The 27,385-nt window shown below is 36.5% G+C and overlaps 1 protein-coding gene across 14 annotated transcripts in view; it reads left to right on the plus strand.

The window, feature by feature from the left end:
* Positions 1 to 27,385, plus strand: part of DLG2 (discs large MAGUK scaffold protein 2) — a 2,364,981-nt gene that overhangs the window by 701,796 nt on the left and 1,635,800 nt on the right. The window contains exon 1 of one of the 14 annotated variants that reach the window (XM_013975776.2): positions 21,925 to 22,268. The exons of 11 other annotated variants lie outside the window; for them this stretch is intronic. In XM_013975776.2, the coding sequence (XP_013831230.2) occupies positions 22,227 to 22,268 (42 nt within the window). In that variant the 5' untranslated portion in view covers positions 21,925 to 22,226. Of the gene's footprint in view, positions 1 to 21,924; positions 22,269 to 27,385 lie in introns of those variants that run through there. 2 more of the 14 variants (XM_018042828.1, XM_013975774.2) reach the window with 2 other exon arrangements.

The following is a 27,385-nucleotide window of genomic DNA, read 5'->3' on the forward strand; positions in this document are numbered from 1 at the left end:
TGTGGCAGATTCATGTCAATGTATGGCAAAACCAATACAATATTGTAAAGTAAAATAAATAAATAAATAAAATGGGGAAAAAATAGATCTAAAATAAGAAATTAAACACATCGTGAGGGAATGCCGCCAATGTTACTGAACCCAACCTTTTCTTTCAATAATATACAGTTTGTCTCCCACCTGCAATCTTTCCTGAGAATTCATGTTTTATAGACCTGGCTTTGGGGGGCATATGTAAAAGTATATATATACACACATAGAGGTATATGGGCTCAGAGGAGTGGTGTGTGTGTGTGTGTGTGTGTGTGTGTGTGTGTGTGTGTGTCTGTGTCTGTGTCTGTGTCTGTGTCTGTGTGTCTGTGTGTCTGTGCTAATGGGTTTAGGTAAGGGAGCAAGAACAAAGAAACAACTGACTCCACAAAGGAAAGAAGACATCCATTTGGTTCCCCCTGTGTACCCAATGCCTACTATGATGTCTGGCACAAAGAGCACTAAGTAGGTTTTCACTAAATCTTCCTTAATGAATGCCTACAGGTTTATATCTACCTGTATGCCTGAATCTATTAAATTAGCCTCCCTCTTTCAGTATGTCTATTTGTCATTCATGGTTTTTGTCACTGCATAAGTTAGGAAGAACAGGAGATCTGTGTTTTATCTATTTTCAAAAGATCCTTGTTTTACTTTTCTCGTAAGGAGACTGAAATAGCCATATTTCTGACTAGGGTTTCAAATCAGGCAACACCCACAGACAGCCAAAAGATATTTTTTAAATTAATTCTCTCATAATTAGGAGTTCTTAGAACACTGAAAAGGCAGTATGAAATCTAGCAAAGATGAAGAATATTCTTAGCACAGTGCAGAGGCTCTGAACTTTAAAAATGCATAAATATGAATGACAGTTAAGCATGTTGTAGTCTATTTGAGAGTCATCCACGTATAAATAATCAGAATACATTGTTGGAAACATTTACTAAAAGGTCTATTCAGTGTGACCCTTCTAAATGTAACCTCTTGAGTAGCAGCAGCAGAAAAAATAACAATAGCTGTGACAATTTATCAAATACATATACTCCATATCAGGTGCATCTGCTAGGCATTTTTCATACTTTATTTCATTTAAATTGTAGAGCAATCCTATGAAGTGGGTTTCTTTTTCTCATTTTACACAGGAAGACATTTAAGCTCAGAGAAATTATATACCCTACCAAGGTCCTATAACTTGTCCCTGGTGGTTTCCAAGTCAATCGGATGTTCAGGCAACAAATATAGATAGATTGAAAGAAATAGATATAAATATAGACAGATATAGAGATATAGATATTCTGCACCTGCCAAGTTCCAGGCTTAGTTTATAGAAGTGGGCAAAAGAGAAATGATCTTCACCATCTTGGATCTTGCAGATTTAAGCTGAGGTATTTCTGACTTCAAAACCCCTCAGTTTATATTATTCTACCCTGAAAATGCTACTTTTAGGGGAAAGCCACGTATTTAATAAGCTAGGTGTGCATGCTAAGTCGCTTCAGTCATGTCTTACTCTTTGTGACCCCATAGACTGTAGCCTGCCAGACTCCCCTGTCCATGGGATTCTCTAGGCAAGAATACTGGAGTGGGTTGCCATGCCCTTCTCCAGAGGAGCTCCCCAACCCAGAGATTGAACCCACATCTCCTGCCTTGGCAGGGAGATTCTTTACCACCAGCGCCACCTGGCAGGCCCTTATATAAGCTAGGCAGGTAGTTTACAAAAGTTTCTCTTTTCATTGGAAAACAGAACATTTGAGACCAACAAATTGGAAAAAAATCTCACTTTCAATTGACTGACTCCAGCCCTTGCTTTCTTTGGTCTTGTCTCCTGTCTGCCACATTTTTTCTGCATCAGGGTTCATCTCTGGACATAATGCATTCGATTACAGGAAAGCCCGCAGGTAGCAAATTGCTTTCAAAGAAAAGACACTGGAGAGAAAGTTATATTCTGAAATCTCAATTCAGAGTGACTTACTATGCAGCAGAGAGAGAGAGGGGAGTGGGGGGAAAATGTAAACAGAACAGAACAGAAGTTAGTCTGCAATGGGAAGGTCTTCCAGCAGCGTGGGAGAAGTGTTTGCCATAGCAACACTTGCATCATCCTGCAGTGGTGGCAGGAATGCCTCGAGGGGAAAAGAGGACACCTCTTAAAATCCTGTCTCACTTTTACTAAAGCTGGAAATCTCATCAAAGAAAACTGGATGCAGTAGAGAGGAAACTCCTTTCCCTTGAACTTGAGAGTTGATTTTAGAACAGACTAAATTTTCTAATGGCCTCTCTGCTTTTTCATTGTCACCTGCCATTGTTCTAGGTCAAGTTACCCAACACCATTTGCTTGTTAACACCTTTGTCTAGTGAACAGTTTGCTTAGATCCAAGGTACCCAGATAATTTATTCAAATCAGGATTTTTTTTAGAATAAAAATTGTGCATGCGTGCTCAGTCATGTCCGACTTTTGCGACCTCCTGGACTGTAGCTCACCAGGCTCCTCTGTCCATGGAATTTTCCAGGCAAGAATACTGGAGTGGGTTGCTGTTTCCTACTCCAGGGGATCTTCTTGACCCAGGGATCTAACCCACATCTCTTGTGTCTCCTGCTTGGAGGCAAATTCTTTACACTGTGCCACCTGGAAAGCCCCTAGGATGAAAAGAGGTGCTATTCATTACATTGGGACAAGGAGGACAAAACCATAGTAACCCTGGTAAGTTGAAACACGTGGTCATATTACATAAAACTAATCTCCACTTTCTGCAAATATTTGTGAAAATAAAGGTGGCCCAAATGAGACTGGTGTGTTTAGGATGGTATGGCCATAAACAAGGCTGGCCAAATGAGAATAAGCAGAAGCTATTTATTTAGAGCTTTCTGTATAGTAAAAGAATAAGTCACCATCATTTGGGTTTATTTAGCAGAAACTCCAAAGGATTTTTTGATATTAAGAAAAAGTATGAGTTCAGATCTGCTCCAATTGTAGATTGTTGGCATGGGGAAGCTAGAGATGCAGGCTATTCTATGTGATTACAGTGAATCTTAGACTTTTACTGATCCAAGTTGGAAGCAGGGGCAAAATTCAGGGAAGCTTTTGGTCATTAACAAAGTCCTGGCTATTTTGGGCCAGTTGATGCAGAGGTTGTGTGTGAAAGATCTGTTGCCATATTTGGTCTGGCCATTTTCTGGTTGTATATCCAGTCTCATATTGAATTGCTTACTTATTTTCATATCTTTGAAGAGTTTTAAGGACACTTTATCAAAATTGTCTAAGATCACTTCTAATGTAATTTTGTTTTTAAAAATTATTTATTAAATTTGTATCACTTGTAGATAACTATATTATTTTATATCTTATGAGTCATTCTAACTTATCTCCCTTTGAACACTTAAGGGAAATTTAACCTGTTTTTCTACAAACCTTTCATGCAACAATAATCTTGAATATGTTTAATTTTATTTGGGGGGTTACTTTTAGTGATGCAAAAATGCACATATACAAAGGGCTTGACTTTAGATAAACTGCTCATTAGCCAGATTTTCTTCCAGAAAATGAAATACTGTCCCTAGTAACCTTGTTACTCTTATTTCTACTTAGTCTACTCACACTTAAACACCCCTGGCCCAAATTAGAAAGGATGGTTGGTGGTTTTGAGAATGAGGTAACAGCTGTAGATGTGACCATCTTTGAACTCTCCCATGTGCATTTTGCCAGGGGAAGAAAACTTAACACACTTAATTCTGATCGTATTCTAGTTTAAGAGTCAAATTAATTAGTAGTTTAAGTAAATCTTTATGTCTTTACAAGATGAAATGTTGTCCATAGGTGTCTGTTGGCTGAATTTGTATCTTTGGTGTGAAGTATAAAATTTTCTAAGTCTAAACAGTTTAATTTATTCGTGGCAGCTAGTGATCAATAATCAAGGAAAAACTCTTGATTTTGTGAGCCGTATTCGGTACTGGAATGCAATAAAATGGTAATTTTTGACTTTAATTATTTTCTCTGCTGTAGTTCTGAGTGTTCTATATCAATAAAATCTGTCTATATTATTTATCAATAATAATAAATAATGGTTGATATTTGACTGATCTTTGTTGGCTATCTAGGAACCTTGTGTTAGATACTGCAGAGACAATAGCAGAATAAGGCATTATCACTGTTTATAAAAAGATTATGAGTTTCTGAGTTAGATAAGCTGTTGATTTATAGTTTTGTATAGGGTACTTAATTTTTCTGAGCCTCTGTAACTGTTGATGTAAAATAGTGATGATGCTTCGTGTAGTTATGAGGAGAAACATAGGCTATTTGGTGCTACCTTTTCTTGGAACTGAGCACAGAATTGACACTCTGGAGACTGGATTATAGCTATTTTATGACTTTGAGCAACTAATTTCCTGTTGAGGCAGAGTTTTCTCATCTATAAAAGGAAGGGATTCTATCAAGTACTTTCCAAGGCCCCTGCTACCTCTCAGTTTTTCAGTTTCTAAGAATCCAAGACACTAAAGAGATTGATCTATTATCAATCTTTCACTATATTTTGAAACTAGTCTTATATTTCTAGTATACCATAATAATATTGATTTGTTTTTAGTATTCTAGCCTCACTTTTGTTTTCTGTTGCTGTTTTGTCTCTATTGTTCTACCAAGTAATTGTCAAGTCTCTTCACTGATTAAACAAAATTCCTGTATCTAACCTATTCTAGTGAAGCCAATCTGCCTACCGATCTACAGCTAAATTCCATGAGCTGGTAATTCTGTTTATCTCTCACATTTGCTCCCATGGACTTCTACTAATTTCTAGTCTAACCTATAATGTCTAGAAGTGTGCAATTTATAAAAGTACTTAATCCTCTTAAAAATCTTTATAGTCAGAATTACTATCACTATTTTACACATTTTAAAATGAGGCCAAGTTAAAGATAAAGGGAACTGTTCAGGGACATGTCTAATTAATGGAAGTAATGCCAGGAACTCTTATATAGGGTTCTAAGCTGAACAGTCCTTATACAAAAGCTTTATTGACCCACTTGTTTTCTTCTTTAGTAATTATTGGAAGTGTCTAGCTAGGTGACAAGGATGCTGTGTTGAACATGGTTCCTGGCTTCATAGAAATTAAAACCTGACAAGGAAAGCAAACTTTAACTGAGTAAAGAGCTAGTTCTAAATTATTATAAGACCACAAAAGTAAAGAAAATGGGGTAAGCATATATAGCAAGTGGATAAAAGTTAGGAAAGGGTTGCTCTGACTATAGGCCATCTAAGCTGAGAGAATAAGTATGTTTTTGTTTTAGCTAAACATTGGTTCATGTGAATACAAGTAGAAGGGAAAGCCTTCCACACCAGGATTTTTCAGTCTCAGCATTGTGGGACGTTTAGCAGCATTGCTTACATCTACCTATTAGATAGCAATAATGCCCCCCATTATAATAACCAAATGGGGTAGAGGCAAAAATCATCCCTGGTTGAGATTTGTTATTCTAAACATATGGAAAAGGAGCTGTGAGAGAGGTATGCCATTTTCTAGGAATTGAAATGAGTTGGAACATTGTGGCTGTAACATGGAGTATGAAGTGAAAACTGGTTCTAAATCAGATAATGTTCATACCATATAGGACCATGAAGTTAATAATTTGGAACTGTATTTGAACAGCCCTGGGAAGCCAGCAAAGCTTATGTAAAATAGAGAGTGGTGTGATTCAGATTTATGTTTAGAAAAAGTTCACTTTCAGGGTTCTGCACCAAAAGTGGATTAGAGAGGCTAAGAATATATGTGAGGGAAACATTTAAGAGGCTCCTGAAGTAACCTGTATAAGAATTTAGATTATTACTATAGAGATGAAGAAAGCAATATAGCTTCTAGAAGTATTTAAGAGAATTAGTAGTACTTAAAAATTGGTTGGCTGTTGAAAGGATAGAAAAGAAATTATCAGGGAAGACTGCTGGATTTCTGAGTTATGAAACTGGGTGGATGAAAGTATTATTCAATAGTAAAACAGAAAAACTGAAAGAGGATGGAGTTCTAAGCAGAAATTCAAAGTTCAGTTGTGACCATAGTGAGTTCAAAGTATCAGTAACATTCAACTACTCAACAATCAGTTGGATAAGTAGACCTGGAGCTCAGAGAAGAGGTGTGCATTAGAAAAATATTTGGAGCCATTGTTATAGGAGTGGTAACAAATGCCGTGGAGATGAAAAAGAAAACCTAGAAAAATCAAGAGGACCTAGATCTGAATCAGGCATATAAAAGTATAATGCGAAAGGGAAGAGCCAGTAAAGACACTGAAAATTTGAAGTGAGAAGACAAAGTGAGGACGTAAGCCAAGAGGTCAGGGTGTTTTAAGAGGGGAGAGAGCTCAGCTGTTGGGAATCGGGCAAGAAGTCTGGTAGGGTGAGTTAGAGAAGTGATACTGGATGACTGCTGTATTGGTTATGGTGTCTGTTTTCATGGAGTAGTGAGAGCGTAAGCCTATGTATTAGAGAGTCAAAGCTGCTGTGGAAAACAAGGAAATGGACAGAAAGTGAGGGGCTGGCTTTCCTAAATAGACTGTTTGCAAAGGAACGAGACAAGACAGTAGCTTGATATGGAGTTATGAATAGTGGAAGAAGTTTTTCTTTTAATTTGTTAAATATGGGAGATGCTTGCTGCTGCTACTGCTAAGTCACATCAGTTGTGTCCGACTCTGTGCGACCCCAGAGACAGCCAGAGATGTTTAAATGTATTTAAATTTTCATGAGAAAGCAGAAGGGTGTAGAACTTAACTGAGAAGATTATTTGCTGGTGTTTCTGAAAGAGTGGGAGGGTTAGGATACAGCTTGCACTTGGAGGCAGGGACCTCATGTCGAGAAAGTCACATACCCTTTGTAACAGGAGGGAAAAAGAGGTTGAGGGTAGCCATCAACTTATAGGATACTATAAAGAGAACCAACATACACATTATAAGAATAGCAGGCAAAGAGAAAGAAAGTGACAGAAAACTTATTTAAAGAACTAATGGCGGAAGACTTCCCAATCTGGGGAACAATAGGGCATTCGATAGATGTATGAAGTTCAAAGGTCTCCAAAAGGTTCAACTGAAAGAAATCTTTACCAAAACACATATAATCCAACTGTCAAAAATTAAAGACAGAAAAATTTTTGAAAGCAGCACAAGCTAAGAGGTTCAGCTAATAAAAGGGACTCAGCTAATAAAAGCTCCATAAACTTAGAAGATTTTTCAGTGGACACTTCATGCTAGGAGAAGATGGGATGATAAAATCAATGTCCTGACAGAAAAAATAGCCAGCCAAGAATATTTTAGCCAGCAAAGCTATTCTTCAGATACTTTCTCAGACAACCAAAAGTTGAGGGAGTTCATCACCATTAGACTTGCCTTACAAAAAATGCTAAAGGATTATTTAATCTGAAATTAAAAGATGTTAATTAGTTCTATTAAAATATATGAAAGTAAATTCACTAGCAGAAGACAGATATAGTCTAGGTCAGAAGATTCTAATGCTGTCATAGGGATGTATAAATCACTTTTAGCTCAAGAATAAAAGTTAAAAGATAAAGTTTTGAAATATCTATAGCTACAATAATTTGTAAATGGATACCCAATATAAAAATATGTAAATTGTGATATTCAAAAACAAACTGTGTGAGGAGGCAAACAGGTAAAGTTTTTGTATTAAGTAAAAAATAAATTACTATCAGCTTAAAATAGCCTGTTATAGGAATTCCATGGTAGTCCACTGGTTAGAACTCAGCATTTTCACTGTTGGGGCCCATGTTCATTTCTTTATTGAGGACCTAAGATCCTGCAAGCCACACCGCACAGGAAACAAAAAATAGCCTGGTAACCAAAATAAAAATCCATACTAGATACACAAAAGAGAAGGAGAAAGGAACCATACCACTTCATCAAATCACAAAGGAAGACAGCAAGAAAGGAATAAAAGATTTACAGAACAACCAGAAAACAATTAACAAAATGGCAATAGTAAGGCCTTATCTATCAGCAATTAATTTAAGGATAAATGGTTACTTTAAGGATAAATAAATTAAATTTTTTGACTCAAAAGACATAAGGTGATTGAATAGACAAACAGAAAAGAGACCCAACCTGCTGCCTACAAGAGACTCAGATTAGTTTTATTCACATAGGCTCAAAGTGAAGATATGGAATAAAATATTCCATGAAAGTTGAAACACAGAACAGCAAGAATAACTCTACTATATCACACAAGATAGACTTTAAGTCAAAAACTATAATAAAAGATAAACAACATTATTTTATAATGACAAGGGGATGAATTCATCAAGAGGAAATAATAACTGTCAATATATATGCACCTAACCTTGGGCCATGTAAACATATAAAGTAAATGTTAAAGTAAATGTTAAGATCTAAAGGGGGAAATAGAAATAAAATGCAACCTACTGTGATGAATCATAAAGAAATAGAAAATCTGAACAAACTAATAACAAGTCAAGGAAATTGAAACAGTAATCAGAAATCTCCCAACAGATGAAGTTCAGTAGTAACAGCATCACTGGTGAATAATATTAAATGTTTAAAGAAAAATTAATAGCAATTCATCTCAACTTTTCCAAAAATTGAAGAAGGCTCCAAACTGATTTTACAAGGCCAGTATTACCCTGACATCAAAGCCAGACAAGAACACTATAAGAAAAGAAAATTATAGGCCAATATCCTTAATGAACATAGATGTAAGAATCTCACAAAATATAGCACATTAAAATGTTATATACCATGATCAAATTGGACTTATCCTCAGGGAACAAGGATGTCTCAGCATACACAAATCAATAAATGTGATTCATCACACTAATAGTATGAAAAGAAAACCTTATGATCATGTTAATGTATACATAAAAAGAAATTGACAAAATCCAATATCTTATCATGACAAAACTCTCAACTAATTAGAAATAGAGGGAATGTGACTCAACATAATAAAAGCCATATCGGACAAGCCTGCAAGTAACATACTCAGTGGTGGAAAGCTGAAAAGCATCTCCTCTAAAATTAGGTACAAGACAAGGTTTCCTACTCTTGCTACTTCTAATCAACATAGTACTGGAAGTCTTAGCCCAAGCAATTGGGTAAGAAAAAGAAAATATATTCAAATCAGAAAGGAAGTGGTAAAATTTCCTCTCTTTGCAGATAAAATGATCTATATAGAAAAACTTAAAGACCACACCAAAAACTGTTAGGTCTAATTAATGAATTCAGTAAAGTTGCAGGATACAAAATCAACATAGAGAAATCAGTAGCATTTTTCTACACTATTAAAAAAATACCTGAAAAAATTTCAAAATCAATCCTATTTACAATAGCATCAAACACAATAAAATGCTCAGGGATAAATTTAATCAAGGAGTGACTGATCTCTACACTGAAAACTATAAACCTTAAATGAAAGAAATAGAATAAGGCAAAAATAAATGGAAAGATATGCCTGTAATTCATGAGACCTTAGTTTGATCCTTGGGTTGGGAAAATCCCCTGGAGAAGAAAATGACAACTCACTCCAGTATTATTGCCTGGAGAATTCTATGGAGAGAGAAGTTTGGCGGGCTACAGATCATGGGGTTGCAATGACGTTGTTGATATTTCTCCTGGCAGTCTTGATTCCAGCTTGTGATTCATCCAGCCCATCATTTCACATGATGTATTCTGCATATAAATTAAATAAGCAGGATGACAGTAGATAGCCTTGTCATGCTGTTTTTCCAGTTTTGAACCAGTCTATTGTTCCATGTCCAGTTCTAACAACTTTGCTTCTTCATCAGCATGTAGGTTTCTCAGGGGACAGGTAAGGTGGCCAGGTACTCCCATCGCCTTAAAAGTTTGCCGCAGTGTGTTATAATTCACACAGTTAAAGGCTTTAGCATAGTCAATGAAGCAGAAGTAGATGTTTTTCTGAAACTCTCTTGCTTTATCCATGATCCAACGAATGTTGGCAATTTTATTTCTGATTCGTCTGCCTCTTTGCAACCCATCTTGTACATCTGGATGTTCTCAGTTCACATACTGCAGAAACCTAGAAACAGACAAAGAGAACATGGAACATGATAGAAAGACCAGAAATAAATCCCTCACATATATGCCCAACTAATTTTTAAGAAGAGAGTAAAACGCAGTGGAGTCTATTCAATAAATGATGTTGGAAAACTATATATCCACATGCAAAAGAATAAGACAGACCTTTATATTATACCATATATAAAAATCAAATCAATATAGGTTAAATATTTGAATATAAGCCCTAATATATAAAACTCCTACAGGAAAATATCATGGAAGAAGTCCTTGACTTTGATCTCAGCGATGACGTTTTGGATATGGCACTAAAAGCACATGCAACAAAAGCGAAAATAAATGCATGGACTGCATCAAGCTAAAGAGCTCTTGCACAACAAAGGAAAAGTCAGCAAAACAAAAGGCAACCCTAGAAAGCCGAGAAAACATTTGCAAACTACGTCTGATAAGAGGCTAGTATCCAAAATACATGAAAAAACTCATATTACTCAATAAAAAGATAAATAATCCAATTAAATGAGCAAGGGGCCTAAAATAGACTTTTTTCCAAAGAAGACTTACAAATGGCCAACAGGTATATGAAACAAATATCCTACTTCACTGATCATTAGGGAAATGCAAATCAAAACCTCATTGAAATAACTACCTCATATCTGTTATGGCAGTTATTATCAAAAAGTCAAAAGATAACCTTTTTTGGTGAGAATGTGGAGAAAAGCGAAGCTTTATACACTGTTGATGAGATTGTGAATTGGTGCAGCTATTGTGGAAAACAGTATGGAGGCTCCTTAAAATATTAAAAATGCATCTATTGTGTGAACCAGCAATTTCACTTCTGGGTGTATATTCAAAAGAAATGAAATCAATATTTTGAATAGATGTCTGTGCTCCCATGTTCCTTGCAGCATTATTCACAATATCCATGATACAGAAGCAACCGATCAACTAACATTGATGTTGTTTTGCTAAGAAGTTTACCAAGAGTTTTCAACAGTCCAGAATATTATGTCACTAATAGCAATGTTGCTTCAGATGTTTGAGGAACCAATTCAGTATATCCATGTTTGTCTAAATGTGTGGGTGCGAGTTCATGACCATTTGACTATACTGTTGATGGAGTTTTCCCTGAGCATTTCCATTGAAATATACTGTTTAAGCATTTCCATTCTTTTACTTATTTCTTCTTTATATTGCATTATGTTGAATATTTAAAACCTCTGTAAATATAGGTTATATTGCTTATTTTCTATCAAGATAGTAATTGAGACATTAAGGTATTTGTATATAAATGGAGTGTTATTTCTGAAATAATTAAGACTCACTATGCAGGCACTGTGATCTTGAGAAATTTGCTCTGGCCTTTGGAATTGGAAGACCTAGTATTGGAGTTCTACCTCTAGCTTCTTTTTTTTTTTTTTTTTTTTTTAAATTTGTCCATGTTTTTTATTCTTGTTTTCTCCAAAACTGCTGTCAAAGAAAGGTTTGGGGTATCTTATTGTAAAACTGACCAACAGGAACTAACTTATTTCATGTCATTTTATAGCCAGTTGTCCAGCTTGGTGAGATCATTGCAAGCTTTTCATCTTTTACCCCCTACTTTCTTTTTTTAATTTTTTTTATTTTTTAAATTTTAAAATCTTTAATTCTTACATGCGTTCCCAAACATGAACCCCCCTCCCACCTTCCTCCCCACAACATCTCTCTGGGTCATCCCCATGCACCAGCCCCAAGCATACTGCACCCTACGTCAGACGTGGACTGGCGATTCAATTCTTACATGACAGTATACATGTTAGAATTCCCATTCTCCCATATCATCCCACCCTCTACCTCTCCCTCTGAGTCCAAAGGTCCGTTATACACATCTGTGTCTTTTTTCCTGTCTTGCATACAGGGTCGTCATTGCCATCTTCCTAAATTCCATATATATGTGTTAATATACTGTATTGGTGTTTTTCTTTCTGGCTTACTTCACTCTGTATAATTGGCTCCAGTTTCATCCATCTCATCAGAACTGATTCAAATGAATTCTTTTTAACGGCTGAGTAATACTCCATTGTGTATATGTACCACTGCTTTCTTATCCATTCATCTGCTGATGGACATCTAGGTTGTTTCCATGTCCTGGCTATTATAAACAGTGCTGCGATGAACATTGGGGTACATGTGTCTCTTTCAATTCTGGTTTCCTTGGTGTGTATGCCCAGCAGTGGGATTGCTGGGTCATAAGGTGGTTCTATTTGCAATTTTTTAAGGAATCTCCACACTGTTCTCCATAGTGGCTGTACTAGTTTGCATTCCCACCAACAGTGTAGGAGGGTTCCCTTTCCTCCACACCCTCTCCAGCATTTATTGCTTGCAGATTTTTGGATCACAGCCGTTCTGACTGGTGTGAAGTGGTACCTCATTGTGGTTTTGATTTGCATTTCTCTAATAATGAGTGATGTTGAGCATCTTTTCATGTGTTTGTTAGCCATCCATATGTCTTCTTTGGAGAAATGTCTATTTAGTTCTTTGGCCCATTTTTTGATTGGGTCGTTTATTTTTCTGGAATTGAGCTGCAGAAGTTGCTTGTATATTTTTGAGATTAGTTGTTTGTCAGTTGCTTCATTTGCTATTATTTTCTCCAATTCAGAAGGCTGTCTTTTCACCTTGCTTATATTTTCCTTTGTTGTGCAGAAGCTTTTAATTTTAATTAGATCCCATTTGTTTATTTTTTCTTTTATTTCCAGAATTCTGGGAGGTGGATCATAGAGGATCCTGCTGTGATTTATGTCTGAGAGTGTTTTGCCTATGTTCTCCTCTAGGAGTTTTATAGTTTCTGATCTTACATTTAGATCTTTAATCCATTTTGAGTTTATTTTTGTGTGTGGTGTTAGAAAGTGATCTAGTTTCATTCTTTTACAAGTGGTTGACCAGTTTTCCCAGCACCACTTGTTAAAGAGATTGTCTTTACTCCATTGTATTTGCCTCTTTTGTCAAAGATAAGGTGTCCATAGGTGCATGGATTTATCTCTGGGCTTTCTATTTTGTTCCATTGATCTATATGTCTGTCTTTGTGCCAGTACCATACTGTCTTGATGACTGTGGCTTTGTAGTAGAGCCTGAAGTCAGGCAAGTTGATTCCTCCAGTTCCATTCTTCTTTCTCAAGATTGCTTTGGCTATTCGAGGTTTTTTGTATTTCCATACAAATCTTGAAATTATTTGTTCTAGTTCTGTGAAAAATATGGCTGGTAGCTTGACAGGGATTGCATTGAATTTGTAAATTGCTTTGGGTAGTATACTCATTTTCACTATATTGATTCTTCCGATCCATGAACATGGTATATTTCTCCATCTATTAGTGTCCTCTTTGATTTCTTTCATCAGTGTTTTATAGTTTTCTATATATAGGTCTTTAGTTTCTTTAGGTAGATATATTCCTAAGTATTTTATTCTTTTCGTTGCAATGGTGAATGGAATTGTTTCCTTAATTTCTTTTTCTACTTTCTCATTATTCGTGTATAGGAATGCAAGGGATTTCTGTGTGTTGATTTTATATCCTGCAACTTTACTATATTCATTGATTAGCTCTAGTAATTTTCTGGTGGAGTCTTTAGGGTTTTCCATGTAGAGGATCATGTCATCTGCAAACAGTGAGAGTTTTACTTCTTCTTTTCCAATTTGGATTCCTTTGATTTCTTTTTCTGCTCTGATTGCTGTGGCCAAAACTTCCAGAACTATGTTGAATAGTAGCGGTGAAAGTGGGCACCCTTGTCTTGTTCCTGACTTTAGGGGAAATGCTTTCAATTTTTCACCATTGAGGATAATGTTTGCTGTGGGTTTGTCATATATAGCTTTTATTATGTTGAGGTATGTTCCTTCTATTCCTGCTTTCTGGAGAGTTTTTATCATAAATGGATGTTGAATTTTGTCAAAGGCCTTCTCTGCATCTATTGAGATAATCATATGGTTTTTATTTTTCAATTTGTTAATGTGGTGAATTACATTGATTGATTTGCGGATATTGAAGAATCCTTGCATCCCTGGGATAAAGCCCACTTGGTCATGGTGTATGATCTTTTTAATGTGTTGTTGGATTCTGATTGCTAGAATTTTGTTGAGGATTTTTGCATCTATGTTCATCAGTGATATTGGCCTGTAGTTTTCCTTTTTTGTGACATCTTTGTCAGGTTTTGGTATTAGGGTGATGGTGGCCTCATAGAATGAGTTTAGAAGTTTACCTTCCTCTGCAATTTTCTGGAAGAGTTTGAGGAGGATAGGTGTTAGCTCTTCTCGAAATTTTTGGTAGAATTCAGCTGTGAAGCCGTCTGGACCTGGGCTTTTGTTTGCTGGAAGATTTCTGATTACAGTTTCAATTTCCGTGCTTGTGATGGGTCTGTTAAGATTTTCTATTTCTTCCTGGTTCAGTTTTGGAAAATTGTACTTTTCTAAGAATTTGTCCATTTCTTCCACGTTGTCCATTTTATTGGCATACAGCTGCTGATAGTAGTCTCTTATGATCCTTTGTATTTCTGTGTTGTCTGTTGTGATCTCTCAAATTAGGGCAGAAATAAATGCAAAAGAAACAAAAGAGACCATAGCAAAAGTCAACAAAGCCAAAAGCTGGTTCTTTGAAAGGATAAATAAAATTGACAAACCATTAGCCAGACTCATCAAGAAGCAAAGAGAGAAAAATACCTCTAGCTTCTGTTTAAATCTAAACAATTCATTTAATCACTGCTATTTTTTCTCACTGGATGCAAGAAGTAATGCCAGTATCTTCAGGGCTTAAGTCAGAATCAAGAATCAAATGGAATTTATTTCTACTTTCTGAAGTGAGGCAAAAGCGTACCCCTAAGCATATACAGTAGCATGTATGTCAAAGGGTTGTCATAGTCATGGGATAAACATTGCACAGCCTTCTTGGCTTATTAAATCTACTGGTCAATAACTAATACAAAATATTACTTTATAATAAATACAAAGATACTGTTGAATTTAACATCTATATAGATTTTTAAGATAACTGCAATATTAGAGACATTCTATTTTGTTCATATACCTCCAAGGATAATAAATGAATTCTCCTCAGCCTTTATGGACACTTGTGTGGAAAATCCTAAGAAGTTTAAAGTGCTTTGTAATTTGTAAATCAGTTATTATTTTCTCAGAAAAACTCCAGGAAAGAAAGTCCAATGATACAAAATCAATTCAAAGTTGTAATGAGATAAGCAAACTTCCTGAGAATCCCCTTTTGGGCCAATTGGACGTCCCAGGAAAATCCTAGGTTTACAAACCCCTGCAGTGAATTTTCTAGGTAGAGATTAGTCAAGAGAAATATTAACATCTTTTTTTTTTCTTTGCTCCTTAACTCTATCATTTGTCTTCTTTACACTAAAATCTACCACTGATAAATTATTATATACCAGGTACTACACTAAGCAATTTGAATACCTTATTTATTTTAGTCCTTCTAGCATCCCTGTGAAGTAGGCTTGTTATCTTTACTTTCCAGGGGAATACTCTGGCAGAGAGAGGTTATGTAACTAGCCCAAGGTCACACAGCTAGTAAGTGGCAGAAAGGATCTTAATTGTGAGGGTTTTTTGTTTGTTTGTTTTTACTCTTTAGTTTCTAAAGGGGATAGAATTCTGAGTTCTGAGGTGTTGTAGGGACTTCTTACTCAACTGGCATTCATCTTGGAGTCTTGAGCCTCCACTCCAGAATTATCTCACTTGCACCTATAGTCATTTTCTCTTTATTATCTATAGTCTCTCCCCTCTAAGGCTGCTTCCTCTACCTATACACTGGAGTCTACCCCTTCCTATTTTCCTGTGAGCCTTAGGTATCCATTTTCCTCTCTTCCTCTTTTCAGAATAATGGCTCTCAAACCTGAGCTTATATGAAAATCACCTGGAAGGCTTGTTGACACAGATTCCTGAGCCATATTCCTCATTTCTGATTTGATAGATCTGATGTATGATGTGAGAATTTTAAGTGCTAACAAATTCCCAGCTTAGACTGATGCTATCCCCAAAACCACACTTTAAGAACCACTGCCCAAGACTCTACAGGGCTTCCCAGGTAGCTCAGTGGTAAAGAAGTCTTCTGCCAATGCAGGAAAATGTGAGAGATGTAGATTCGACCCCTGAGCCAGGAAGATCCCCTGGAGAAGAAAATGGCAACCCATTCTAGTATTCTCGCCTGAAAAATGCCCTGGACAGTGGAGCCTGTTGGGCTGCAGTCCATAGGGTTACAAAGGGTAGAACATGGCTAAGTGACTGAACATGCATGCCTAAAACTCTAGAACAGAGATTGGCAAACCACAGGCTAAGAAATGTTTTTACCTTTTTAAGTGATTGAAAATAATCAGAAGAAGAATAATATTTTGTGACATGAAAACATTATATGAAATTTAAGTGAAGTGAAAGTTGCTCAGTTGTGTCTGACTCTTTGTAACCCCATGGACTTACTCCATGGAATTCTCCAGGCTAGAATACTGGAATGGGTAGCCTTTCCTGTCTCCAGGGGATCTTCCCAACACAAGGATCAAACCGGGGTCTCTTGCATCACAGGCAAATTCTTTACCAACTGAGCTATGAGGGAAGCCCATATGGAATTTAAACATTAAGGTTAATAAAGTTTTATTGAGACACATTATGTAAGATCTATCACTGTTTTCTCACTACAGTGTCAAAGTTGAATAGTTGTGACCATGCTTATACGGCTCGCAAGCCTACAATATTTACTCTCTGTCCCTTTACAGAATCAGTATTCTCAGGCTTAGCTGCACACTGTAATCACCTGAGGAGCTTTATAAAATATTGATGCCTTAGTTCTACCCCCAGAGATTCCGATTTAATTGGTTTGGAGTACAACTTAGTGGATTCTTAACATTTAAACATACATATCTATCTTGGCTAAATAAAAAAAAAACAAAAAGCAAGCAAAAGTACCAATTTTACTCTGTCTGAAAGTACTAGGTAGTTGAATCTTCTTATTTTGTAGATAAGGAAAATGTTCAGAGATATAATTTTTTCTGTATCAATAGACATTGTTGCTGTTATTATGTTAATAAATTATATCTGTATATTTCTTTAATAGTTTTTTTAAAAATTATAAAACTAGGTTATATTCTAAAAAGGAGTACATGCTTATCTTAGCCCATTTGCCCTGCAGTAGCAGAATGCTGTAGACTGGGTGGCTTATGAACAACAAAAAATGTATTTCTCACAATTCTAGAGTCTATAAGTCCAGTTTGGTGTCTGGTGAGTGTCAGCTTCCTGGCTCATAGATGGCCTTTTCCCTGTATCCTCACAGATATACTCTGTATCCTGTAGTGGAAGGGACAATGATGTTTTATGGGGTTGCTTTTGTAAAGATACTAATCCCATTCATGAAAACCTAATCAACTCTCAGAGGTCTCACCTCCAAATATCAGTATATTGGAGTTTAGGTTTCAACATATGGATTTTGGAAGAATATATTCGGTCTATAGCAATGTTCATTGCAAACCAAACAAAAAAAAAAAGAGAGAGAGAGAGAGATACACACTGAATATATAAAGAAGGCAGTTTCTGAACTCAGTACATAAAGTAAAATTTGCCTGCATAAAGTAAAGTTTGCCTCATGTCAAATTTACTTGATAGTCATTTTAAGAAGCAAATAAAGTAGTTGGCCATGCTTTAAGATAAATATATTGCATGCACTAGAAATACATGCATTCCAGGGAGATGTCTGCACCACACGGGGCATTCTGGAACTCAGATCAACTCAGAAATTGGTAGATTCCCATCTCTCACATCATGATTGTTCTGTGACCTCTGCTTAATGAAGACAAGAATAGACAAATCCCTTTTCATGTCCTAATGTTTCCTGTTTTTGTCTTTATTTCCCTCATTTATTGAGAGAGAATATTCATCTCATTGTGGATGAGATGTCTGTAGTATATAGAGGGATATAAATTGAAAAAATGAAAGGTAATATCATACTGCTCGTGTAAGCCAAGTCTCAGTCTCCGATGATCATTGTCAAAATTTTACACACACACACACACACACACACCCCCCTACACACCTACCAGAACTGTATATGAATATACACACAGATATAGGCTCATAGCACACATTCTCTTTGGCAACCTTATTTGTACACTTAACATTATAACTTAGGCATCTTCCAGTATAAAAATATGTACATGTACCTTATGTTTTCTAGTAATTGCCTAGCATTCTGTGATAAAGATAAACCTTACAACTAAGTCTCGCACTAATGAATGTTTATAATATATATGTGTGTGTGTGTGTGTGTGTATACACATGTTGGCCATCCATTTATATATCTTAGTGTATGTGCTTCCTTGCTGCTCTCTCCATTCGTCTCACCCTCTCCTTCTCCCCGAGGAAACTCTATGCCTGCGTCTCCACTGCGGCTCTGTGAATAGGTTCATCAGTACCATGCCTCTGGATTCCATACTTGTGTGTAATACACAATATTTGTGTTTCTCTTCCTGACTTACTTCATTCTGCATAATAGGCTCTAGGTTCATCCACCTCTTTAGAACTGGCTCAAGTGCATTCCTTTTCACGGCTGAGTAGTATCTTATTGTATGTATGTCCCACAGCTTCTGTATTTATTCATCTGTCAGTGGACATCTAGGTTGCTTCCATGTCTTGGCTGTTGTAAATCATGCTGCAATGAACTTTGGGGTACATGTGTCTTTTTGGTTTTGGTTTCCTCAGGGTATATACCTAGAAGTGGGATTGCTGGGTCATAGGGTAGCTTTATTCCTAGTTTTTAAGGGACTCTCCATACTGTCTTCCATAGTGGCTGTATCAGTTTACATCCCACCAGCAGTTTAGGAGGCCTCCATTTCCTCCACACCCTCTCTGGCTCTTGTTGTTTGTGGATTTTTTTGGTTATGGCCTTTCTGTCTGGTGTGAGGTGATAGTAATGTGCTTTTAAAAATATTTGATATATTTCCTCCAAAAAGTTTCCTCAAATTAATGCATTCTCATTAGTACTCAATATATGTTCAATTTAAAAACCTTTCCTAATTTGTATGCTTTTCCCTAAATATGAATGAGGTGGAGAATTTTTAATGTGTCTTGTGGTCTTTTTGTAAATTGCCACTTTATGTTCTTTACCTGTTTTTTTTTTCCATTTGGTTTTATATTTTTTCTTAGTGATTTATAAAAATTCTTTTTATTTAAAAAATAATTCCATTGAATGTGTTACAAATATTTCCCCCGTTTGTCATTTATCATTACATTTAATTTAGCCAAACAGAAGTTTTATATATTTATATACTCAACATTTGTTTATCTTTTCTTATATGGCTTCAGGATTCCCCAGTCAATATGCTACAAAATCTAAACCCAAACCAAATCTATGTTTTCTTCTAATACATTTATGGTTTTAATTTTTATACTTAAGTCCTCAATCCATCTAGACTATTTTGATGATAGGATTCATCTTTTATCTTCTCCATGACACTATGAATTAAATATTATTCCTGTTTTATAAATCTTCGTTTCACAAATGGTAAAAGAAAGAATCTGACATGGAAGTAATATTTTACAACTATTTGCTTGTGAGTACTACAGCCTAGATTTACCATGTTGTTTCTAAAAATATGTAAGCAGTTATAATTTCCTTTTACAATAGCAAATATTACTCCTGTTGAAGGCTCTGACTACAAATAGGGAATACTTTTAGGTGGAGCATTGTCATTGTAGTTAATGCCTCATTTCCTGCATGTCTGAATTGGCAATAATAAGTCGGCTATCCCAGTATACTTAAGAAAATAAGGCATAAATCTACAGGTAGAGCACATGTCTGTATGGGAATGCTTTGGGATGGATAAGTATTTATGGAAGTTTTAAGCCGGTCTGTAAGTGTAAGAGCGTTTCTTTGAAATATGTAAATATTACCACTGTAGCTCACGTCAGATCTGAAGTCCTCACTGATTAACTTGTCAAGGAAACCTACATGTGCTTTTTCACTTGTAACTTCATTTTTATTTAACCCTTGCCTGTGAACTGTCTGAGATTTAGAACATTTTCAGCTTTTTTGCTCTGTCTCTGCTAGGCCATCCGAATACCTTAGGATGTATTAAGATAATAATAAAAAAGACACAGAGTTGCTTTTTCCCACTATTCCTAATGAAAAAAAATGAATAGTACTTATTCACAGACTGAAAATTTGGTTTTTAAAAATCCTCTGAACCCCCAGAAACTCATTTTAAAATTCTCCTATGTTTTCCATGGCCTTGAGTTTCTATGTTTGGATTCATTTATTGGGAATAGCTGCAGGAAATGTGACCTGCTATGACCTCAGGAGAGGAAAGTGTTATTCAACTCAAATGCTTGGTTCTGTATTTAAAGCCATTAATACAAGTTGTGAAATGATGAGAGTTGGGCATCCTTGTCAATTTTTTAGTGTCCTGGAAATCACTGGTTGTGTTGCAAGTGCTTAAAATTTGTAATTACCTAGACTCATATGACAGACGGAACTGGAAATCAAATTAAGTGGATGCCTTCTCTTATGATGCTAAATAATCTCTAGCTTAAGACAAGATTGCCTTTTTCCTTCCTAAAAAAAGGCACAAACAATGACAGCCCAAAATAGCTGTTTAGTCAGAACTGACGACACTTTTCTGAATGCTTGTCATTAACAGAGAAATAGAAAACCCTGCTTTTCTTTTTCTTTTAATTTCTCTGCCTTAAATACCTTGCTCCCTTCTGAAGCTGCTCAGGAGAAATGCCCAGTGCTCTGACTGCCTCAGCACCGCTGCAGGCTCCAGAGGGGAGGTGGCTTATGCAAAACACATTAAAGAAAAATCCTAAAAGTCACTGCAGCTTTTTCCAGTGAGTTATGCTGATCTTCCCTGTTGCTGTAAGCTGATGGAGAACGTTGTGGCAAAGACAAACCACTCTTTTTCTCCTACTATTTTTGCTGCAGTGAGAACTGTTCATTTCTGCTTGCATTTAGCCAGATAGCTTTAGAATTCTAGCTGAGCATTAGGGCTTCCGAAGGCTGGAAATAAGAGTTTAGAACCTTAAATTGTACTTTGCCCTTTTGACTCAGTAAAAATTGAGTTAATTTGCAGCATCCGGTGTCTGAGAGGAATGACAACAGACGGGAGAATCTGACGATGCTTTTGAATTAAGGTTTTTTTTTTTTTTACCCCCTTATGGATTCGTGGGGGCAGAAGCTTTTATTTTTCTCTCTCGCTCTCTCCCTTCCAGAACCAGCTGAACATATTATATTCAGCAGCAGTAGCTACTGAGTCTGTAGTTGTTTTCCCCTGGAATCTTCTCTCTTCATTCCAATCCCATCTTCTATTATCAATTGTCATCTATCAATAAAGGTTAGTTTGGGAAAATTGGATGCATCGTTTTATTAGTGAGCTTATCAACTTTAGATATCCCTGGAAGATGTAACAGATATTACAGGACAGGGAAGTGAGAAAAGGTGGTACTTTTCAGCCGTGGAACTGCAGATCACCCCAAGGGGACCCAGCTTACATTTTAGGGGACTTTAGAAGACAGGGATCCTTTGGTGTCGGTCCTGTTCCACACAGGGAAGCAGGATGAGGTACGTTTGCAGTGATTGGTAGTATTTGCCAAACAGGGCGCTGCATCAGAAGAGTCTAGAATATAGTGCAGAGCTCATATTAAACCTCCAAAGGGAAAAGGGTTTCCTCTTCGTTCACAGTCTGCTTGATGCAATCCCCTTGTAAAGTATCTAATAGGATAGCACCAGGGCTCTCCAGAAATATAAGTAACTCATTGGTTAAATTTCAATTCTTCACCTTTCCCCCCCACCTCCTCCTTCCTGGCTGAGCTCATTCCCCCCTCCCGTTTTTTTTTTTTTTTTTTTTTTAAACCCAGTGATTTAAAATGCTAGAAGAAAAGCAACTGAAGTCTTAACTTTCAGATGCTGAATTCTCAGCTAATTGAAATTACTGGGCACAATGCTATATATAGCCAATGAAGAGATTTCGAGCCCTCACTCTGTGCCTTCAAGACATGTCGTTCTGTAGTCAGAGAAAACAGAGATCAATGCATTTTCAAACTGACAGAGGGAACGGATGCTCCTTAGTAGCACATGCCCAGGATCGTGTGTGTGGGGCTTGCGCTGTGCTGAGAAGCTGAACACCGGTCCATATGCTCCTTATTTACTGCGATGTTCTTTGCATGCTACTGTGCACTCCGGACTAACGTGAAGGTAAGAGGCGCCGAGCCGGCAGCTGGGCACAATATAAATGTGAAATCAGCTGCAGAAAATGTCTACCTTGTGTAGCTTCAGGACTTTTCGGATTGCTGGCTGAACAGGCAGATTATTACAGGTGGTTGCAAGGGCTTTGTTTTATTGTGGCCGTGCAGCCTCGCCGGGGGAGCATGTTGGAACGCTGCTGGGAAGTGACCTTCAGGTTTAACTGTTTGCAATTCAGGTTCACGCTCACACTTGGGGGGGTGCAGTGGGGGGAGGAAAAGATGAATATTATTGAAGTAGGCCAGAACCAAGAAATCAGAAGGTAAAAAGCCCTAGAGCGTGCTTTTAGATTAGGATTTAAAGTCTTCCTTTTAAAAAGTGCTGTGAGCTGCCTGGTTTCATGCAGCTTAATTGTTTAAGCACCGGGGATTAAATTCAGTGGCTGTAATGACATTAGGATGTGATCTGTGGGATACCTGACCATTCTGTTCATATAAACAAATTATTATCACTGGAAGTTGCTGATATTGATTGTACAAAATCTCAGCGCTGAGTGGGCTGCTGGCTTAGGCTGTGTGGGCACATCGCTGCCCTGACGTTGTCACCCTGTTGACATTCACTTACTGAAGCTAATGAGCAGCCAAAGTTAAGCTTAAGTTTGGGAGATTTGCCCCTTGTCTGGAAGGACTTTGTTATTACTGGAGAGGGTTTCTGACGCTGTGTTCACTGAGCACTGAGCCAGCCAGACAGGCCAGCTGTGGAATTCCAGTTGCATAATTTAAGTGAATTATATCCTCTGTTAGCATTTTGAACTTGTATGTCTTATTGAAGAAAGGCCAAAAGGAATGTGATTGCCTTTCAGGAAAAAAGAAATATATATATATACACATACATATATATATATATTTATAAAGGCAATGAAGACTTAATACCTAAAATAGAAATCTCAAAAAAAAAAAGTCAACGTAAAATATTTCCCCTTTTATTTTACTGCAGGAGTATTTGAATGTGTCTGGGTACTAAAGTTTCATTTTCTGTGTTTACAAGTTTTATTAAAGAACTCCCTGCTGCTCACTCTTTTGTAAGCCTTTTTGTTTTCTATTTGAATTTCAAACAGGTAGTATTTGTGTTTTGATGACCAATTCTTTTACAACTACAATCTGGAAACATTCTGTGGACCATTTTGCAGGGTTCTATAGAATTAACTTTCTACTACTTTTAAGATTAAGTTCTTCAGTCAGTTTTTCCCATGCCTATGATGATATGGTGAAAGTATGAGAAAAGATGTTTAAACAGCTAGAGAGTGTGCCCAAATATCAACTGGATTTCCCCTTCACCACCTCCTGTTCAAAGTTATTGGTATGGCATGCATTGTTTCCTCAACCCAGTGAACTGTAAATGTTTTTCCTCCTCAACTTTTCTGAAGAAGAAACATGTTCTCAGATATATCTCCATAAAAAGTTAGATTAAGAGATGATTGTTTTGATATTTGATGTTGTATTTCAGAAGTGCAAGAAAACCTGAGTCCAAAGTTCCTTTAATATGAATTTTGGGAAATCCTTTTTTTTTTTTTTTTTGCTGTTAACTACTGTCAGTGTTCTTTGTGGGCTTAGTTTTAATTTTTTCTCATTTAAGTTCATAAGCGAAAGAATGAAAAGAGTTTTACCAAAAATATCTTAATTCAGATAACTTTGGATGATAAATTCTTAGTAGTTTTGCAAATCTGTACTTCGATATAATACCTTCAATGGAAACTCAGATGACATACATTCCACATACAATATATTTAACCGTGCTTTAGTAGTTTATCTTCAACTTTAAATATGCTTATGCCTGTCAATAATTAGATCTTGTGCTTTCTTATGTACTTTACAATTTTATATTAGAGTTATCTTTTCCTTCTGAGATAGCAAGTTTTACAAAAGAGTTTGCAATTAACTTGGGTTCTGTATTTTACCAAGTTGGTGCAGTAAAGTCTTCCAAGATATTTTTATTTTTAATGTTTGTTTTATATTGCATTTTAAAAGTATTTGCTTCTATTTCCATTTTGCCCAGAATAAGTTATTTCCTTGGTTATGATAAAGTTTCTTTTATAGTGTGTCACTTCTCATGTTGCCATGATTTGACATGATTGGTGTTACAGTGACCTAAAACTTTCAGGCGGTTAAAATTCAAAGAATAGCAAAAGCTCTTGCTTATGCTTTTCTGCACAGAAAAAGCCCCTGATGTCACAATCTTTTATTCTAGAATGATAGTTTCATTATTTGGACATTTATGACATAGTACAATAAACACAATTTTTTGAGATAGTATGTTTTTAATGTTACAATCAAGACGTTAAAATCAAGGATTAACAGACGCACATAGAGATATCAGAATGTGACTCATGTTTCACCGTTTATTCATTTATCTACCAAAAATTTTGAAGAACAATTATGATTTATGCATTATGATTTCCCAGACTGTGATCTTAGTCTGGGAAACTAAGATCAATGGAAACAGTCTTTGCTCTCAAGAAGTTTCCAGTCTTGGAAAGGACACAGGCGTGGAAGCAAATAAGTGGTTTGAAATATTACAGGACCAGAAATGGACAACTATGCAGGGCACTGTAGTGACAAGACAAAACAGAACACTGGCCAGTTTTGTGTGGAGTTGTCAAGAAAGTTCTCACTGTGATTGAAGTCACCTAGGAGTTGAATCTTGATAGCTAATGGAGTTTTGCTAAGGAGCCCCCAGTGAGGAAGGCATGCCTGGTGGAGAGAATGACAAAAGCATGGAATCCTTTGGAGAGTTGCAAATAGTTGGAATGGATAGAGTGTGAGGTCTTACAAGGCTGAATACAAACTACTAGGGTAAAACTAATAAACACTGGCCAAAGCCAGTGTTGTGAGAATTGGCTGAACAATCACCTCAATCTAACTCCTTAGAAATTGTGTTAATTTGCCACCTATTTCTAGAAGGAGAACTTTCTGCAGGAGGAAAGGAAAGGAAAACTTTTAGACAGTGTTATTTATATTCTGTGTTTTCTTGTTAGTGTAAAGATGTTGAGTTTGATAAACATTCATATCATGTTGGCTTGGGTTTATCTTTTAACTTTTTTAAAGAAGAATATGATTAGAGCAGTTTAATCTGTCTACTCACACAAAAAGAACAATATGATCATTGCATTAATTTTTCTTCCATCTCAAATTGCTTATGTTGTACAAAAGCTACCTCTTTGATAAGAAAACATCTAGGAAGTTTGTTGCACCAGATGTCCTTCTTATCTAGAGAAAGGGATCTAGTTTTAGAAAGTAATGATACTGATGATAATAAGTTACATCTGCATGATACCTTTTATTTTCTAAATAATTTTGTGTTCATCATCTCATTATTTCCCTCCTTTCATTTTGCTGCCATAAACATACTCATATACACTTGTGGATCTATGATATCTGAAATATGAATGGTGGGTATTAGACCCATTTCACAGATAAGAAGACTAAGGTAGAGAAAGGAAATGACCAGTTTCTATGTTCCACATGTGGCAGCAGTAGACCTAATATATGGCTTAGGCCTCCTGACCCTTCATTTACTGTTGTTCTAGTAAATCCTGCTGCCAGGATTCAAAAATTCTGCTCTTTTCATTTTGAAATTCCTTGAGGGTAAATATAAGAGCTCTTTAGGAAAAGAGCATAGCAGAATGATTTTAAAGTGTGGGTTTTGGGGATTCCAGGATAACTGTTTACTTCTATATTTCCCCCATTTATTTCCAGAAATTTTGTGTATAAAAAATTATCTTAACCTACCTGAAGTTCAGTTGTTTTTATCTGTAAAATAAGGATAATGATAGTTCTCAGGGATTATAAGAATTAAATGAAATAAGACATGTAAGCACTGTAAAAATGTTCTTGGAATGTATTAAGTGCTCAGTTAATTTAATTCATGATTGATAAAATTGAGACCACCAAATAGGAGCAAGACCTCAGAGTTGCCTTTAATCGCAATCATGTTAAGAAATTTGAGGAACTGAACCCAATGAAAAGATATCTATAGTGGAAGAGAAACCTATTTACATATAATATCCCTTCTCCCACCATTACCATAACCATCACAAACTCTTTGTGACCCCAAGGACTGTAGCCTTGGGATTTCCCAGGCAAGAATACTGGAATGGGTAGCCATTTCCTCCTCCAGGGGAATCTTCCTGACCCAGGGATTGAACCCCTGACTCCTGCATTGGTAGGCAGATTTTTACTGCTGAGCTATCAGTGAAACCCACCATCAAGTATGCTAATGTATAAACTCTATGGAACTGGGAACTGAGAGTTCAGTTTGCTTTGTTCATATCTATGTCATCAACATCAGGAAAAATGACAAAGGCATAGTAAGGGCTCAGTAAATACTTGTTAAATGATTGTACTAAGTCCCAGATTACTCTTAATTACTTAATCAGCTTCTTCCCAGATTTAATTACCTTAATGCTTGTTAAATTCTTTTGAGTAAAAGGAAACTACAGATTTTAAAGTCATATAGGTTTTGCTTTGAGTGCTGAATTTGGGGATCACAAGCCACTTATACTCACTCATGACCTTTGCATATGTACTGCTGCTGCTAAGTCACTTCAGTCGTGTCCAACTCTGTGTGACTCCATAGAGAGCAGCCCACCAGGCTCCCCCGTCCCTGGGATTCTCCAGGCAAGAACACTGGAGTGGGTTGCCATTTCCTTCTTCAATGCATGAAAGTGAACGTTGAAAGTGAAGTCACTCAGTCATGTCCGACTCTTAGCGACCCCATGGACTGCAGCCTACCAGGCTCCTCTGTCCATGGGATTTTCCAGGCAAGAGTACTTGAGTGGGGTGCCATTGCCTTTTCCGTGCATCTGTACAGCCAGGTTGTAAAGTTAGGTTGGAGGTAATCAGTAATTCAAACTATAACAATTTGTTGGATGCCTAAGCACCCTAGAATTCAGACATTTATCATGCTCATTTCTACCAGATTTACTCAGTGAATTGCTTTGTTCCAAGCACCCCATGGTTTTCTGCCTCTGAGCATTTGCTTGAATTGTTTCTTGCAATGGGAATCCCTTCTCTGCGTGGTCATGCTTAAATAAATTCTATCCTCCCTTTAAAAAATAGTACAGGGTATCT

This window comes from Capra hircus, chromosome 29 (assembly GCF_001704415.2).
Source record: "Capra hircus breed San Clemente chromosome 29, ASM170441v1, whole genome shotgun sequence".
Classification (NCBI taxonomy): Eukaryota; Metazoa; Chordata; class Mammalia; order Artiodactyla; family Bovidae; genus Capra; species Capra hircus.